Source organism: Ptychodera flava, chromosome 1, assembly GCF_041260155.1.
Source record: "Ptychodera flava strain L36383 chromosome 1, AS_Pfla_20210202, whole genome shotgun sequence".
NCBI lineage: Eukaryota > Metazoa > Hemichordata > Enteropneusta > Ptychoderidae > Ptychodera > Ptychodera flava.
The window spans coordinates 50,944,905-50,964,262 of record NC_091928.1 but is presented as its reverse complement, the minus strand read 5'-3'; the positions used below and the strand labels follow the sequence as shown (position 1 = coordinate 50,964,262).

The 19,358-nt window shown below is 37.6% G+C and overlaps 1 protein-coding gene across 1 annotated transcript; it reads right to left on the bottom strand.

The window, feature by feature from the left end:
• Nucleotides 1–354: 354 nt before the first annotated feature.
• LOC139145449 (uncharacterized) lies at nucleotides 355–18,749 on the bottom strand. The gene is made up of 3 exons (XM_070716648.1): nucleotides 18,519–18,749; nucleotides 2,255–2,584; nucleotides 355–1,281 (listed from the first exon to the last, which is right to left on the bottom strand). The coding sequence occupies exons 1-3, from the start codon at nucleotides 18,747–18,749 to the stop codon at nucleotides 355–357; spliced, it is 1,488 nt and encodes a 495-aa protein (XP_070572749.1).
• Nucleotides 18,750–19,358: the final 609 nt, after the last annotated feature.

Here is a 19,358-nt window from a genome sequence, read left to right as displayed (position 1 = left end):
TGCACCACAAACGGCTTATTATAATCTGGAACCGCCAGAACTGGTGATGATGCTAAAGCATCTTTCAGCTTCTGGAAAGCATCAACACAGCTCTGAGTCCATTGAACATTGGCTGGGCTATTTTACATGTTAGCTCAGTCAATGGGGTCGCAATGTCAGAGAAATTTGGGATAAACTTTCTGTAGTATCCTGCTAATCCTAAAAATGATCTGACGTCACGCTTCGTCACTGGTGTTGGGTAATTGACAACAGCATTAACCTTATCTGCCATAGGTTTTATTTTTCCACTTCCAGCACCGTAACCAGTGAAAGAAACTTCAATACCACCAAGATAGCACTTAGTTGGTCTAGCAGTTAGTTACAACTACATAACCTCTCAAATATGCTACGCAGGTGTTTAACATAATCTTCCCAAGAATGATCATGTGGACCCAAGTCATCCATATATGCTTTTTCTCTGGGTTGATTAAATGTCTTATCCATTAACCTCTGAAAAGTTGCTGGCGCATTTTTCATCCCAAATGGCATAACAGTAAACTCATACAGTCCAAAAGGAGTGATAAAGGCAGACTTCTCCCGAGCACGTTTGCTCAAGGGAATTTGCCAATATCCCTTTGTGAGATCGATCGTCGATATATAATTCGATCCACCGATTTCCTCAATCAATTCATCTGGTCTAGGCATCGGATATGCGTCAGATACCGTAACCTGATTCAGTCCTCTATAGTCAACGCAGAATCGAATTCCACTCTGTTTTTTCTTGACTAAAACGAGAGGCGAGGCATAGGGACTCTTTGATTCAGTGATAATTCCAGCTTTCAGCATTTTCTGCAGTTCCTCTTTAACTGTCTGTTTAGCTGCCTGCGGTAGAGGATATGGTTTCTGACAAATTGGCGTTTCGTCAGTAGTTATCACATTGTGTTCTACCTGATCAGTACAACCGGGTACATCAGTTAAAACATCACTGTACTCTTGCAGTAAGCGTAACAGTTCCGCATGCTGATCCGCAGTTACCGAATCCGCAATTACTACATCTCTCCAAGTCTCTGTGCTCTGATCCTCCGGTGTGTAGTACATAGAGTTTTCTATGTCCTTGTTGCACACAGCATCAACAGTGTCAACAAAATACACCGGTTTATTTCTCTCTTTCCATGCTCTTAGCATGTTGATATGATAAACCCGCTTTGGTTTTCTACGGCCACCTCGCTCAATTTCGTAATCAACATTTGAGACTTTCCTCACCACAGTTAATGGTCCTTGCCACTGAGCACTCAACTTATGCTGGAGGACGGTAAGAGTTAAAGTACTTTATCACCGTTCTTAAAAGAACGTTTCCTTGCTCTCCTATCATACCACCGTTTTTGTTGTGCTTGGGCTTTTTCCAAGTTCTTTTTGACAATTTTTTCTCATGTCGGCAAGTCTTTCTCGCATCGTTATTACATATTGCGCCAAGTTTTCCTCCTGTGAACTTTTCTCAGTCCACTGATCCTTGATCACAGCAAGTGGTCCCCTTATACTTCGACCATACATTAGCTCGAAAGGTGAGAAACAGGTATTCGCTTGCGGTACTTCTCTGTACGCAAAAAGAAGGTACGGCAAATATCGGTCCTTCTCCTTCTGGTCTTCCGCTACGAAACGTTGTAACATTGCCTTGAGCGTTCTGTTAAAACATTCAGCTAATCCATTGCATCGTACGTGATATGGGGACGTTCGAATTTTTGAGATCTTCAACTTCGCACACATATCAGTCATAAGACGTGACATGAAGTTTGTACCCTGGTCTGTCAAAATTTCACCAGGTAGTCCCATCCGACTAAAAACTTCGATCAATGCTGTCGCAACAGTCTCGGCTTCCTGGTCTGGCATAGCCAAAGCCTCTGGATACCGAGTTGCATAATCCACGATGACTAAAATAAACTTATTTCCGCGTCGAGTTCTTTTCAAGGGACCCACAATATCCATTGCAATTAACTCAAACAGTAATTTATAATAGGCATCGAAACCAGAGGCACTTTCTCAGACGCTCTCCGTCTTGCAGATTTTTGACATGGACTACAAGTCTTGCAGTGTTCTGCAACATCCTTGAAAATACCGGGCCAATAGTAGTATTGTAGCAGCCTTTGTTTAGTCTTTCCAATGCCAAGGTGTCCTGACAGAGGCATGTCATGTGACACTCTTAGCAATGCATTGCGACATTCCGCTGGTACTACAATTTGTCTAACTTCACGTACCTTATGTGAAGAAATCCACTTACAATACAATAATTTCTCATGCCAGAAAAATCAAGTTTGATTTCCGACAATTGATTTGCATCTGCATGCTCTCGCACATTTGCAAGAGTAGGATCGGCCGATTGAAGTTCTCTTAACTTATCCCGATCTAATCTTAATATTTCAGCATATTCTTGCTGACATTTTAATCCAGTGGAAATATTCTTGGACACTTTAGAAGTGACGTCATCACTTTCCTCGTCATCACTGATGTCACTCAGATCTGATGAAGTTTCATCAAACGGCTCATCAAGGGCTGATGCATCATGGGAGGTATCATTCCACTCACTCTCACTGTTTACATCATCCGCTTTCTAATTGTTTAAATTGTCCTAATCAAACAATCTAGAGATACCCAGTGAATCATAGTATTCGTCACGTGACCCAATTACCTCTTGGATCTCTTTGACTTTGTGTGTTTTGAAGCACTGTTACTTCCATCAGATGATTCTACTTCCTCATCGAAGTCATCGTCACTTTGTTCTGCTTCACTGAGAGTCGGCAATTCCTCAACAGGTATTGCTTCACACCAGACGCCAATTCATTTTGCTTAACTATAGCCTCGCGCTCGTCCTGCGCTTTCTTTTGACGTCTTGTGACCACTAACGCACGGCGATCCTGCAAGGCAAGTGCATCCTCACCTAGCAGAACATCCTTAGGTATACCTTTCCATACCCCCATATGCAAAGGTCCAGTGAAAAAGACACTTTCGATGTGGGCTTTGACAACAGGCGCCTCGTGCACTGTTTCGTCTGCAAAACTAATATTGCAAGTCTCTCCAGGCAAATAGTTAGATTGTTGTACAAACTCTGGCTTTACCAAGGTTTGACAACAACCCGTGTCCCTCTGATACTCACTGGTTTACCGTCTAAACACCCAAACGTAAGTATTTCTCCCAAGTAGATAATCATTACCAAATTCAGCCCAAATATCATAGCCTTTGTCATCCTGACTTCTGACATGGCCAACGACCTTTGTCTTTGCTGAACCTGCATTTTTATCAGACTTTTGTTGGGGACAATTTCTTGCCAAATGACCAGTTTTCCTAAATGTGTAACATGCAGCTTAGGGCTTTGACTTCTCACCACTCTGGGATGAGTTATCAAACTTCTTTCCCTCACCCTTTTTTGGCTTGTGTTTATTGTTAAAACTTTTGAAACCCCGCTTCCGCTAAGTCTGATCGCTAACAGCGCTAGAATGTGCAGATTTATATGTCTAACCAAGTTTTACCAAGTCCTTATAGTTTTCAGGATATCTTTCCTTCAACCATGTTTGCATTTGTTTGGGCACGCCCTTCACTAATTGCTCCATTATAAATAGTTCACGTACCCGTTCATATTTTTCTTCACCACTTAAAGACGGAACCCCACTTGTTTCCATCCAGCGGTCAAAACTATCGGCAGCAATATAACCCCACATACAGAATGTCTCCTCATCTGTATGTTCGCAAGCTCTGAATTTAACTCTGTGTGACTCTCTGGTGAGCTCATACTTCCTAAGTATAGCAACTTTGATCTTATCATAATCTAGGGCATCGTCTTCTTTCAACCTAGAATATGCCTCCTGGGCCTTACCTACAAGAGTCGGAGCTAATTTCTTTGGCCAAATCCGCTTAGGCAACTGTTCGTTCGAGCTAGCCTCTCGAATGTACGCAAATGTGTGTCCACATTGTCACCTTCCTTGAACTGAGGGAGCTTAGCAGTCCAATCATTGAACTCATGATCCGTATCATGCGAATTTGTTTTCGCTTTTACCTCTAATTCTTTCATTTTCAAATCATGTGTGCGCTTTTCTCTTTCTGCCTTTAGTTCAAGTTTACGAATCAAAGTGTTTTTCTTGCTCATATTTCTGTCTTTCTGCATCTATACGCATGCGTTCTCTCTCTAAATGCTGCGTGTGATTTGCCTGCTCTTGTTTATACAGATTCAATTTGAGCTGAAGAATTTCTTTTTGATGCAACAGGTTTTCAGCTAATTCTTTTCCACTTAAACCACTTGTTGCGCCATAATCGTCAATAGGCTCTTGTTTAATTGTCGGGCTTTTGCTTTCTGTCATACTTGGAAAGCTTACTTCACCCTCCGTATCGGACATACTCATTCATTCACTAGCACAAGGCTGTAGTAAGAGATATGCACTTACCTGGTCACCCCTAGAATGCAATGGTATCAACCACAAAGTGTGTTGACCCCACCCAGTTAGTGTAAATTTCTTAATTGAATGCAACTGAATGATAGTATTTCCCACGGCTTCTTATCTTTGTTTTTCACTGCTAATGAAAAGATACACAAGTGCACAATCACAGAAATGCAAATTTCCTGTCGTACGATTTGCACAGGTACTTAGTTAAGGGGCGTTCACCCCAGAAAAACAACCTATCTTTAGATCGTTAAGACTTTGTTTCAATAAGTGTTTATATAAGTACTTACAGTCTTTTGCGTCAACAGGGTGTGTCTTCCCGCGTATACTGAAAGATTAATTAAACACTGAAACAAAAAGATTGTGAAAATTCTCTGCACACAGAAATTTTCAAGAAATTTCAAAGTCATAAAAAGCAAGTCTGGTTGCTTCAATGACAGTGTCCACGGCAAGGTTCAATTAAGTTCACTTCACACAAAAGTTCTTTTGTCTTCTTAATTGTCGTCCGTCTTCTGTGAACTTGCTTCTACTTGCTTATGGTTGAGTTCTCCGCTAGGTTGACAGTGCTCACAACATCCAACTTCTCGTCTCTGGTTTATCAGCTACATCCACACGGCAACGTCTGAACCAGTATTAAGTTGATCAGCAAATTCAGTCCTGCTGGGCTATCTCAGGTATCGGAGATTCTGCTATGATGGTATGTCCACATACCAATGCATACATAAAAATGACGACAGTCTCCCCTGCAGATAACTTTCCAAAGTTCCATTTAACTTGCTGCTTGTTGCAAAGTCAGGTTACAACAACCATCTAAGCGTTTGTTCCGAGTCTCTCAGCTTTTAGTAGCACACAGTTATTTGTCAAAGTTCCGAGTGTGTGTTACACACGGCTTATCAGTGTCTTATAGTACTCACAGGTTAAAGTGTATGTCCCGCATAAATTCAAAGTTAATTTTGGTTAAAATGAGCCATGCTATACAATTTTGCCACCCCTAGTTTATCAAATAAATGCATCACCCCAATGAAACGACGCGGTTAAATATTTTAAAATGCAATATGTTGTGCGACTTTGAAGTTAGCTGCCATTCGGGTCGTTTCGGAATTCGCGGGCATTGCCACCGGAAATGACGTAACTAATAGAATGTACGAGTGAGTGTGTTCACCTCGGCCATAGCGAATGCTTACCGCTGTGGCTTCAACATGGTGAGAAGTTACGCCTTTGGTGGCTGAAGTAACTGCAGCCTTGTCAGTTTATTGCATTGTAGGATGATGTATTAGCCGCATTTGACAAAATTACAAGAAAGGGTCGGAAAAGAGGCATTCAGACAAGTGTTTTCTGCGGTGCACATTTTCGAGTGCCGTGACTTAGAATAAACACGGTTCGGAAGCCAGATGTACGGTAAGATATACTTTAATATTCCTGGAGTTACTACATCGATTATGTAATCGCAATGCCGTACCAGTACGACCATTGTCACCAGAAAGCTTCGCGTGATCATCATCAACTGTGGACAAGAGCGAGAACAGCAGCAAGACTGCGACAGGTTGCCCAAAACATGTCAAGGATGCGGGGGCCGCGGAGAAGTATGGCCGTGTTTACATCCCCCAAGACTGATCGCCGATTCAGATGTGTTACGAAAGTGATTGTAAATAAATAAATGAATACAAGTACTAGATCTCATGCATATGTGACTCTATAATTAGTAACGTTAGGAGATATCTAATTTTATATTCCTAAAAAATTTACGTAGTGATTGACTGACTCTTTGCGAGACTGAACGATAGGTTGTGTATAATACAGCACGGCTGCCAGTAACAGTGACACAACGTGTAGCATGCAAAGAAGTTTATACTGTTGACGAAGCAGTCGCGTTGTCGTCATCTGTTCCCTTCTGCTCGACTAAGTCTCCCCTAAAATATTTTAGCTTCTTTGAGATTTCGCAGTCATGAAACAATGAACACTGTGCTTTATATCGCTGACATTTAATCAAGAAAAAAAACTGCGGAAGCGTAGCTGATCACTCCGTCACAGAAATGGCCGGCTGAGCCGCCCGGTGCCAGTGTGCCCGATATTTACATCATGTCAATTTTAATTTATCTCTTCCCGAGAATTTGGCTAGACATGTCTTTACGGTCACATATTTGTAAAAGTGCCAATGTTCATGTGAGGTTTTATAACGCCAAACTGAAGATTTTGCGGTGAGAACACTACCTTTGGTGTTTATGCTAACATGACCCTCAGCCGTTCCACTTCCAGCTGTTGATAGGAAAGATGTTGTTATGAACGGTGGACAATTTTCAACTTGATCTCTACTACATCTATCTACAAGCGTCATGGTGTAATTCAAATTTTTATATACAGATTTTGAATGAGGCAATTTGTGTTCAGAAGTAATAATAAGGTGGGATGGCAACTCCAGACTTATATTTATATTTTGTTAGCTTGCGGTTGTGGTGTACGGTAGTGCACTAGTGTGTTTGACTGTGGTCACGGTGGGCTTGTCACTGACGCGACGGTCAAGAAGAGTTCCGCTCTTGTTCTCGTTTAGGTTAAGGTTCCGACTGTTAAAATTTGCAGGTCTGTAAATTCTGAACAGCTTTGTCATATCTTCTGTGACGATGATATTCTCAGTTGCACTGCTTTCACTCATGAAATTATCACTATCTCCATAGTCAATACACGAAGTCACCATCACCCATTCTATTAGTGACGTCACAGCTACTTGCGCCAAAACGGGGCGAGCTCGGCAATTTCCGGAAATGTCGCCATGATGGAAATCGAAAAGTGCAACTTTTCCCGTGTTTTCGTCGAAATAACATAATACAACCGTCTAAAAACCGCTCAAATAAGCTTCAGTTTGTGTGTAAATGTTTGTTTTATTAATACCAATTTCATTGACAACCAGAACTATAGTATATGCCCCAAGTCAAACGAAAAAGTCTCAAAATGTGGCAGGACTCACACTTTAAGCTTCGTTACAACCCGGTTTCCTCCAAGTGCGTCTGAGAGTGTGAGTTAGAATCCCAAGCTGGCTCCAATGTGATATAACCGAGGTTACGTTAGTATTGTCGGTTATGTGGTAGCATGTCGGGGCCAGCAAGGCTGGTATTCCAATGATGAAGGGATGTAAAGACGACTGGAAACAGCGGGTACTATATAATCTAAGATATTGCTACTTTATTACACTAAGCTCTAAGCTACGTACATAGAGTGATGGTAAGCTGGAGACTGACTTGAGTACACGTGGACCAAGAGAGATATACATGCCCTCATGAATAGTAATGACAGCTCATGAATAATACTCACATGACACTACGTCACAGTAGACATGAATACTATTTTGAACAATAACAGTGCATCCTGTTTATTGACTGTGTTGATAAGCCATATACTGAGTATCTTATCATTCAGCAGACCATAAAATAGCGAACAGGTAATAATGGTGAAGCTTTGTATGAGCACATAGAGTGACTTTAGTTAAGCAAAATATATGTCATTTATGGTATATAATGACAAGAAACGACATCGTCACTTCAACAAATTGTTTTCTGGACTCTCCTTCAGATACCAGTATAGCTAAGTTAATGGACCACTACAGACCAGTTTTTCCTGAGGAAAACGTATTTCTAAGCTCCATCTTCTTGAAAGCCATGTCATGGAAAGAGTTCAAAGAATGAAAATAGGGTTGAGATTTCTATCTGAACAGGGTATCGAATCAATTCACTACATTTTGAATGTTTCAATAAGAAATTACCAGTGTATGCCAGGTGATGAAGGTGAAAAAATTGAAATGATGATAAAGGACCACCACATCAAGACCCACCCTTCACATTGTGCACCTGTACTGGCCAGACGTTGCCCCTACAAAAAATGATTCAAAAAACTCTGAAGATATTTCAGCAGTTCAACAACTTTGGTACCACTGTACATCATAGTTGCTGTTGTACATTGTGTTGTAAATATTGATATTTGAGGCAAATTAAACCAGCTTTAAAACTAATATTATGCTTTAGTTTGAGTCTTTTCTATTTTATGTAAGCAAAAAAAGTATAAGACCAGGTTGTTTTATCTTTACTTGATCAAGGTCAAGAAAAGCTGTAAAACTGTATGTAAACCATGCAAGGATTTTTTGTGTAATTCATCACACATTAAGAGTTCATTTGTCTTTTGTTTGTGTTAAATTTTGCTTGAACCATCAAATCGTTATCTGAAACTTGAAAGTGATGAAGAAGATACCAAGCAATGTTTTTGATACTCATTTAAACAAAAGAAAATCACTGAAAAAACGCTAAATTAATAAAAAATATTAAACTAGTTAGCACTATTAAATAGTTAGAAAAGGTTATATTGCTCGTTAACCGTTGTCACCACAAGAGGTTTACAAAAGACGACTAAGAATAAACAACTAAGATATAAGACAACGACGAACAGAATGGGCTATAGAAAACATGATGATGGGTGCATATATCTCTTTTTTCAACCTAAGAAACACAACACGAACACTACTTTGAACACATCAGAATAATGCAAATGAGAACCAAATTGGACATTCTGGCTTATCCAGTAAAAGAACAAATTTCAAGTGGCATAACATAGTGATATATAAAATCCAGCAATTATTCCACACAATTCACCCTTTGAAGATGAAGTTGAGGCGACTGATGAAGACAGTTTAGCATACACTCGAAACACGACGATTACGGACTGTAGTGTTATGCATTCACACTCTGGAGTAAAGACGGCGTGGACACGCAGATTACAGCTGTGTCTCTGCAAGGCTAATCAGTTTAATACAAAATGCAGCGTATCGTAAAAAAACTTTCAAAATACACAAAATACACTCAACGCAGACGACAAAGATATTTGGATTTACTTTCCCTTTATTACATAGATAAATATGTCAAGCTAATTCTGTAATTGTAATCACAATATATGATTAACAAGAATTACATTCATATGTGCTGTAATTACATTTATGGACACTATTTTTTGAATTGTGACAAATGTTTTTTTTGAATGAATGGTCGATTGTATTGCATTTCTGTGCGATGTTTTATTTATAGGTTCATGTTATTACAATTATGTTAGATATTACATTTATGGAGATTCTTTACATTTACGGAGATTTTCATCCCTTGTTACACTGCTTCAGGTTTGATTTATTTCAAGCAATGTCACCATGTCTTACCTGGTTCACCTCATTTATATTAACATCAGCCTTAACATGTCTTCAGTCATGTGTTTATCATGTTTTCTTACAACCCACGACAGCTGGGACAAATTAGATGTGTCAGCCTAAAAATAATAGTATATCAAGGGTGTATAGTTGTTAGACAGTTAAATCGCAATGCAGGATGCTCCATCCTTTACATTCATTCGACTCAATGACTTGAAAATTTTGTAAAAACATGTTCATCCTAAGTCTCAATCATAATTTCCTACTTTGCCTATGGATAGAAGAACCTTACTTTATATTTACTCAACTTTATATTTACTCAACCTGAAATAATATCGGACAAGCGATTTAAGGAAAGGCATTATAGTTGCATTTATTTGCGTTATTTAAACTTACAGTGATGAAATTCATCTCAACATTCATTAAGAACGTATTGAAAAGTAAAACTAAAAGAAAAAAAATTAACCAGGCGTATTCTCGCTCCACGTGTTTTTTTAGCAAATTTACAGATACAGGGTTCTTACCACGTCTCCATGAACTTTACTGTTTTTCATAAGCAGTAGTTTCGTACACTGGATATCTCGATGTTTAAGTGCACAGAAAAGGGGTGTTTCATCAACCTGTAAAAAAATAATTAATTTTAGAATCATGAAATACATTATCTCCAATGAACTTTATCTCTTAAAACAATCACTGCTAAAAGTATTCCGGGTATTCCACAAATCATATTCACTACATCACAGCGCTTTCAGTCTGTCACTATTGACGACGGCGAAACATCGTTTCAATCTATTGTCAATAGATAATCGATCAAAATCTGCTCGCGGGCAGCTCGAGTGCTCAGGTCGCGTCATGATATTTTCACAATAAGCCATTTTTATCATATACCTATGCCCTGTATTGTGTCTGTACTGAGTTCTGTGACATGATTTATCATGTTGATTTGCATGTCAATAAAGTGATACGCCTTGTTGATTTGCATATGAAAGGAATGATCAGCACGTCTTTCTTTCATTCAATTGAGTATTTGCATATGAAAAAGTGATACGACCTGTTGATTTACATAACAAAGCATGATACGGCCTGTTGATTTGCATACCGGACTACTTACATGGTGGTGCCCTAATCAAAACAAAACCGTGGTGCCCGTCTATGATTTTGACTTGACTGCGATATCATGTCCGATCTCCAAAAGTGGCATGGTTTTGAAGCATAGGGAAATGCGGGGTAACTAAATAAAACACGTATCAAAATCACCATTTTGCAACCCAATTGCATTTTCGTCGAATCTGTCTTCTTGTAAGTCATCTGCTGAGCTTATTTTTTAACATAACCTCACTTGTTTGGTATCATTCGAAAGGCAATTTATTATTCTTTAAGATGAAATATTGCAACATGCAATATATTCTACAGTTTGTGTGAAATATGACCAAAACTTACCCCATACCCAAAGTTTAACTTTGCAAATTACAGTAAATCTCAAATTCTACAATTTTTTAGCTACGCAGAATAAAAAATGCAATTCTTTGTATGAAATTGGTTTTATTTGGTACAGGGACATGTAAGAAATATGAAATAGACTTTTAACAGGAAAAATATTGGGTCTCTACAGCTGTAACAGTCATATTTTGAAGGGTACCGCAATATTACAGTGTTGCAGATTTGCATGTATTTTTGTTAACACTGTCTTCATATCAGTCACCTGCTGAGCTTGTTTCTGAATATAACCACACTTGTTAGGTATCATTAGAAAGATAATTTACTATTTTTTAAAATGACATATTGTAACATGCACTATCTTGTATAATATTCATGAAATATGACCAAAACTTACCCCATACCCCAAAGTTTACATTGACAATTGCAGTCATAGCTAAAATCGAATTCTACCATTTTTTTACCTAGACACAAAAATATGCCCATTTTTGCTATTAATTGTGTTTTATTTAGTACAACGACATGTCAGAAATATGAAATAAACTTTTAACAGAAAAAATAGTTTGACTCTACAGCTGTAACAGTTATATTTTGGAGGGTACCGCAATATCACAGTGTTGCAGATTTGCATGCATTTTTGTTAAACCTGTCTTCTTTTAAGACATCTGCTGAGCTTGTTTTTAAATATAATCTAATTTGTTAGGTACCATGAAAAGATAATTTATTCTTCTTTAGGATAACATATTGCAACATGCAATATCCTGTACAGTTTTCATGGAATATGACCAAAACTTACCCCATACCCCAAAGTTTACATTGACAATTGCAGTCATAGCTAAAATCAAATTCTACCAATTTTTTAGCTAGACACAAAAAATCTGCCCATTTTTGCCATTAAATCTGTTTTATTTGATACAGGGACATGTCAGAAATATGAAATAGACTTTTAACAGAAAAGATATTGGGTCTCTACAACTGTAACAGTCATATTTTGAAGGGTACCGCAATATCACAGTGTTGCAGATTTGCATGCATTTTTGTTAAACCTGTCTTCTTTTAAGACATCTGCTGAGCTTGTTTTTGAATATAATCTAACGTGCTAGTTACCATTGAAAAGTTAATTTATTCTTCTTTACGATAACATATTGCAACATGCAATATCTCGTACAGTATTCATGAAATATGACCAAAACTTACCCCATACCCCAAAGTTTACGTTGAAAATTACAAAGCAAATTACAGCGAATCTGAAACTCTACCATTTGTTTACAATTTATGAACTTTGTATACAAAGGGCAATGCCTGTATGCAACCTATGAAATCTGTGATTTTGTTAAAAAAGTATGTCACAAATATGAAATTAACTTTAAACAGGAATATAATATGATTTTGTAGCCTTTTGGATCATATTTGGAAGGGTACCCAGGTATCATGGCAAAATACACATACATTTTCTATATATGGATTTCCCCCTCCAAAAATGATCCAAATCGCTACTAAATAGTATCATCTTCCCGTTAAAGTTTATTTCATACTTGTGACATAATTTGTAACAAACAAATCAGATTTCATAAAAGAATTGCCTTTTGTATTATGTGTAGCAAAAAAAGGTAGAATTTAATATAATTTGCGATTTGAACTTTTGGGGTATGGCGTAAAGTTTGACCATATTTCAGGAAAACTGTGAAGGCCATTGCATATTACAATATGTCATCTTGAAGACGAATAAAGTGCCCTACTAAAGATACCCCACAAGCCAGGTTATGTTACAAAACAAGCTCGGCAGATGACTTACAAGAAGAATAATTTAACAAAAAGGTGCCAGTCTGCGGTACTGCAATTTTGCGTTACCCTTCAAAATATGGCTGTTACAACTATACAATCCAAATATTTTTTTTGTTAAAAGTCTATTTTAATTTTTGACATAACCAAGTACCAAATACAACAGATTTAATACTAAAGTAGTGCCCTTTTTATCATGTCTAGCTAAAAATTTGCGGAATTTTATCACGTTAGCTATGACAGTACTTTCTATATAAACCATGGGGTATGGGGTAAGTTTTGGTCATATGTCCTGAAAAGTATACAGGATATTGCATGTTACTATATTTCATTTTAAAGGCGAGTAAATTACCTTTTTAATGATACCTAACATACTATGTTGTATTCAAAAACAAGCTCAGCAGACGACTTACAAGAAGACAGGTTGAACAAAACTCATGCTAGTCAACTATATTGTGATTTTGTAGTATACTTCAAAAAATGACCTTTACAGCCATAACATCCCATATTTTTTCTGTTAAAATATCATTTTATATTTCTAACATGTTTCAGTACCAAGTAAAACAGATTTAATACAAAACATTGCTGTTTTTTTGTGTGTAGGTAAAAAGTCAGTAGAATTTGACGTTAGCTATGACAGTATCTTTGGATATACACTTTGGGGTATGGGGAAAGTTTTTGTCATATTCCATAAAAACTATACAAGATATTGCATATTACAATATGTTATTAAGACACTACATAATTACCTTTCTAATGATACCAATCAAACCAGGTTATAATCAATAACAAGCTCAGCAGACGACTTATAGGAAGACAGATTTAACAAAAACGCATGCGGGTCAGTAATACTGAGATTTTGCTGTAACCTTAAAAATATGACTGTTACAGCTATAGAATCCAAATATTTTTTCTGTTAAAAGTCTATTTCATATTCTTAACATATCCCCATACCAAATAAAACAGATTTAATACAAAACATTGCCCATTGTTTATGTCTGTATAAAAAAAATTGTAGAATTTGATTTTAGCTATGACTGCAATTTTAGATGTAAACTTTGGGGTATGGGGTAAGTTTCGGTCATATTTCATATTTATATACAAGATATTGCATGTTACAATACGTCATTTTAAAGACTAGTAAATTATCTTTTCAATGGTATCTAACAAGTTACATTATGTTCAATACAAACCTCAGCAGATGACTTATAAGAAGAGAGTTTCAACAAAAATGCATGCAAGTCAGGAATACGGAGATTTTGCCGTAGCTTTCAAAATCTGACTGTTACAACTACAGAATTCCAATATTTTTTCTGTTAAAAGTCTATTTCATATTTCTGACATATCCCTGTACCAAATAAAACAGATTTAATAGCATAAATTGGCAGCTTTTTGTGTCTAGCTAAAATATTGGTAGAATTTGATTTTAGCTATGACTGCAATTTTCAATGTAAACTTTGGGGTATGGGGTAAGTTTTGTTTATATTTCATGAATACTATACAAGATAGTGCATGTTACAATATGTCATTTTAAAGACTAGTAAATTATCTTTCTAATGATACCTAACAAGTGTGGTTATGTTCAAAAACAAGCTCAGCAGATGACTTATAGGAAGACAGCTTTAACAAAAATGCATGCAAATCTGCAACACTGTGATATTGCGGTACCCTTCAAAATATGACTGTTACAGCTGTAGAGACCCAATATTTTTTCTGTTAAAAGTCTATTTCATATTTCTGACATGTCCCTGTACCAAATAAAACAGATTTAATAGCAAAAATGGCCAGATTTTTGTGTCTAGCTAAAAAATTGGTAGAATTTGATTATAGCTATGACTGCAATTGTCAATGTAAACTTTGGGGTATGGGGTAAGTTTTGGTCATATTTCATGAATACTATACAAGATAGTGCATGTTACAATATGCCATTTTAAAGACTAGTAAATTATCTTTCTAATGATACCTAACAAATGTGGTTATGTTCAAAAACAAGCTCAGCAGATGACTTATAGGAAGACAGGTTTAACAAAAATGCATGCAAATCTGCAACACTGTGATATTGCGGTACCCTTCAAAATATGACTGTTACAGCTGTAGAGACCCAATATTTTTTCTGTTAAAAGTCTATTTCATATTTCTGACATGTCCCTGTACCAAATAAAACAGATTTAATAGCAAAAATGGGCAGATTTTTGTGTCTAGCTAAAAAATGGGTAGAATTCGATTTTAGCTATGACTGCAATTGTCAATGTAAACTTTGGGGTATGGGGTAGGTTTTGGTCATATTTCATGAATATTATACAAGACAGTGCATGTTACAATATGTCATTTTAAAAACTAGTAAATTATCTTTCTGATGATACCTAACACGTTAGATTATATTCAGAAACAAGCTCAGCAGGTGACTGATATGAAGACAGCTTTAACAAAAATACATGCAAATCTGCAACACTGTAATATTGCGGTACCCTTCAAAATATGACTGTTACAGCTGTAGAGACCCAATATTTTTTCTGTTAAAAGTCTATTTCATATTTCTGACATGTCCCTGTACCAAATAAACCAATTTCATACAAAGAATTGCATTTTTTATTCTGCCTAGCTAAAAAATTAGTAGAATTTGAGATTTACTGTAATTTGCAATGTTACATTTTGGGGTATGGGGTAAGTTTTGGTCATATTTCACAAAAACTGTAGAATATTTTGCATGTTGCAATATGTAATCTTAAAGATGAATAAATTGCCTTTCTAATGATACCAAAAAAGTGAGGTTATGTTAAAACATAAGCTCAGTAGATGACTTACTAGAAGACAGATTTGACGAAAATGCATGTCGGTTGCAAAATCGTGATTTTGCGATACCCTTCAAAACACGACCATAACAGCTTTTGCATCCCTATATTTTTTCTGGTAAAATTTCCATTTCGTATTCTAGGGATCCCAAGGCTTCTGAAAAATACAGGTTTGTTATCCTGTGGGGGGGGGGGGTGCACGTAGACCCCCTCTAGCCCACGGCCTAACATGTTTGATGACAGAGTTCAAGCATTTCTCTGCTCAACCGTAAAATAATTGTCAATGAGCCAGCTGATAGATTACGTCAGACGCTAGTATATCAATCCGCCTTAGCAAGATGACGCAAACAAATGTAGTCCATCAAGAAAAACCACAGTGAAACGTATCATATTTTAATATACGAGATTTATTCATTTAAATTTCATTTGCTTTTCCGATTACCAAATGTGTGTGTACTGTGTACTCATGTGTCTGTGTGTCGTCTGCTCCACGCACACCGTGTTGCTCGGTCGCGCACAGAATTGCAACATCTAAGTCGGTTACTGTGACCAACTCTTTTGGGTTGGAAGCAGTGGCCGACTGGTTTTGTGTGAGGCCTAGCAGCTAGGCGATGTTGCCGTGAGTGTGTGGGGGTTCGAATCCCGTTTGGGTTATAGTAAAATTTATATTTCTTTAACCTGAGTGGACAGTCCTGCTGGTGGATATTTACTTGTCCCCGAGGCTGTCTGATAGCTCAGTATAAAGCTTCGTGCTTTTCCGATTACTATATGTGTGTGTACTGTGTACTCATGTGTCTGTGTGTCGTCTGCTCCACGCACACCGTGTTGCTCGGTCGCGCACAGAATTGCAACATCTAAGTCGGTTACTGTGACCAACTCTTTTGGGTTGGAAGCAGTGGCCGACTGGTTTTGTGTGAGGCCTAGCAGCTAGGCGATGTTGCCGTGAGTGTGTGGGGGTTCGAATCCCGTTTGGGTTATAGTAAAATTTATATTATATTAATAACGTGGGCATAGGTATATGATAAAGAGGTTATCTCTCGATATCACCTCTTGGTAGGGTCGTATTGCTGCGAGTGCGGTTGTGGGCCGCATCACACGAGTCCAAGAGGTGATATCGAGGGATAACCTCATAATATCGACTTATATAAATCAACGTATCCATTGGTTTCTTGTACTTAAATTAACTCGACAACATTTTTTTCCGTTTCGTTGATACTTTTAGGTTACTGCACATTTTGACCCACTCTCGCTTAGTTTTGCGCCATTGTGAACGGGGAACTTCATGCAAGTGAACAAGGGAACAGTGTATCAATTTCAGATAAAAGAATATCGATCAATAACTTTCACTGCACGATTACAGTGGAGACTTCGCCGCATTCGCCTCTCTTCTGTGTCATTTTTGTAGTTTACTGGAATTTTCATCACTTATATTCGCCCAAATTAGGTTTAAATTATGAAAACGTGACAGGTATTTGGTCTGTACAACTTAAGAGATGCTAACTGATTAGAATATGTCAATATAAGACCCTGATTCTGCATATATACACGCCTTAAGATGGCCATTTCATTGTGGGCAACAGTATAATTCAGCGATCGCAAAAAATAAAGAGCAAATAAAAAACAGCTGCAAGCAGCAATGCTGGGCCAAAAGCAATCTAAGTGTTTAAACCAAGTCAGAGACACCGAAGGTCATATTGGTTACATGTCGTTTCTGCAAAGAAACGTTTATCCATTGTTACACTAGAAATCCAAAAGTAAGACTGCTAGCATAATTGGCTATCCCATATTAGACATGTCATAGTTTTGGGACTGCCAATCACCTTTATGCACAGATAGCCGTGAGTAAATGCAAGATTGTAGCATCTCAATACCTGGCGTGGATTTTTGTACTTCCACCAGTGTATCAATTTGTTGGCCCTAAATTTGTTCATTCGACCCCGGGACAATCTGCCCTTCAATATATTTGGACAGAAGTATGATAGCTTTCCTTGCGTCAGATCCACAGATTTCATCTTTGTTTTTTCAGGCGTGTTTGATAAACTCCTTCATATCCTGTTTATTTTTAACATGTGAAAGTAGCTCTTCAAATAGATTTGTTATGTGGCCCTTGAGGTCATAGAGTGGCTCGCAACGCTAACTGATTAGAATATGTCAATATAAGACCCTGATTCTGCATATGTACACCCTTAAGATCGCCATTTTATTGTGGGCAACAGTATTATTCAGCGATCGCAAAAATAAAGAGCAAATAAAAAACAGCTGCAAGCAGCAATGCTGGGCCAAAAGCAATCTAAGTGTTTAAACCAAGTCAGAGACACCGAAGGTCATATTGGTCACATGTCGTTTCTGCAAAGAAATGGTTTTGCCATTGTTACACTAGAAATCCAAAAGTAAGACTGCTAGCCTAATTGGCTAGCCCATATTAGACGTGTCATAGTTTTGGGACTGCCAATCATCTTTATGCACAGATAGCCATGAGTAAATGCAAGATTGTAGTATCTCAATACCTGGCGTGGATTTTTGTACTCATCACATTGGTAAGTTTTTTCACATATTTCTACCAGTGTATCAATTTGTTGGTCCTAAATTTGTTCATTCGACCCCGGGACAATCTGCCCTTCAATATATTTGGACAGAATTATGATAGCTTTCCTTGCGTCAGATCCACGGATTTCATCTTTGTTGTTTCAGGCGTGTTTGATAAACTCTTTCATATCCTGTTTATTTCTAACATGTGAAAGTAGCTCTTCAAATAGATTTGTTACGTGGCCCTTGAGGTCATAGAGTGGCTCACAACGCAGTACTTCATACTTCTCACGATAGATTTCACTCAGTTGTGCCTCGGGATCTTGTAATATTGAGAGCACTCTTCTAATTCTATGAAGAATGTCATTTAACTTTTCTTGAAGAGCCGGTTTCAATTACCCATAAGTATCTCCATCTCTTTTCCAGGTCTTCTCTGATCTCCTTCACAGGCAGATTTGCAAATGGATGTTTAGTTACAAGAGAGCGTTTGTCATCGTACGACTGTGGCTTTATCTTGTAGCAGCAGTAGCTCAAGTCGTCATGTCGTCTTGCATCTGCACCACACAAGCATTTGAAAAGCCCATCGACCTGTTGACCCTCTTCAAATTCTTGAGACTGGTCCATCACCATGGAAGAACCTGTGTGTATTCATACTGAACATTTTCCAGTGACGTGACAGTTTTTTTTTGCCTCTATCAAATCAGTAATCCTTGTATCAATCTTTCATTCATTCATTCATTCATTCATTCATTTATTGCCATAAAGAAATAATAATAACAACTACTATAAACGTTTTACATATTACTGAAAAAGGAAAGAAATGGCAATTTAGGAGCCAAAAAATAGCTTTTCGCTAATCTGGTTTGGCCCCACCTCAAACTACATGTGCATCACTGTTAAAAGGGCTAGAAAGAAAGAAAATCCAGTAAATACAACGAGCTTAAAATGTAAGAATTTACATGACAGTGAGTACTTTACGATTCATCGATGAGGTGTTGTTTTAACGCTTTTCTAAACAGATGTTGTGATGTGAGTGATTTCATGTGAATGGGTAAACTATTCCACAGTTTAGCGCCTGAATATTTAACGGCAAATTTACCGGCATCTGTGTATATCTTCGGAATAGCTAAGTTTTGCTGAAGTTTAAACCTTGTATGTCGGCCATGGTCGACCATATTGAAATAGTCACTAATATGATGGGGAAGATTATAATTGTACAGATCAAAGATGAAATTTCCT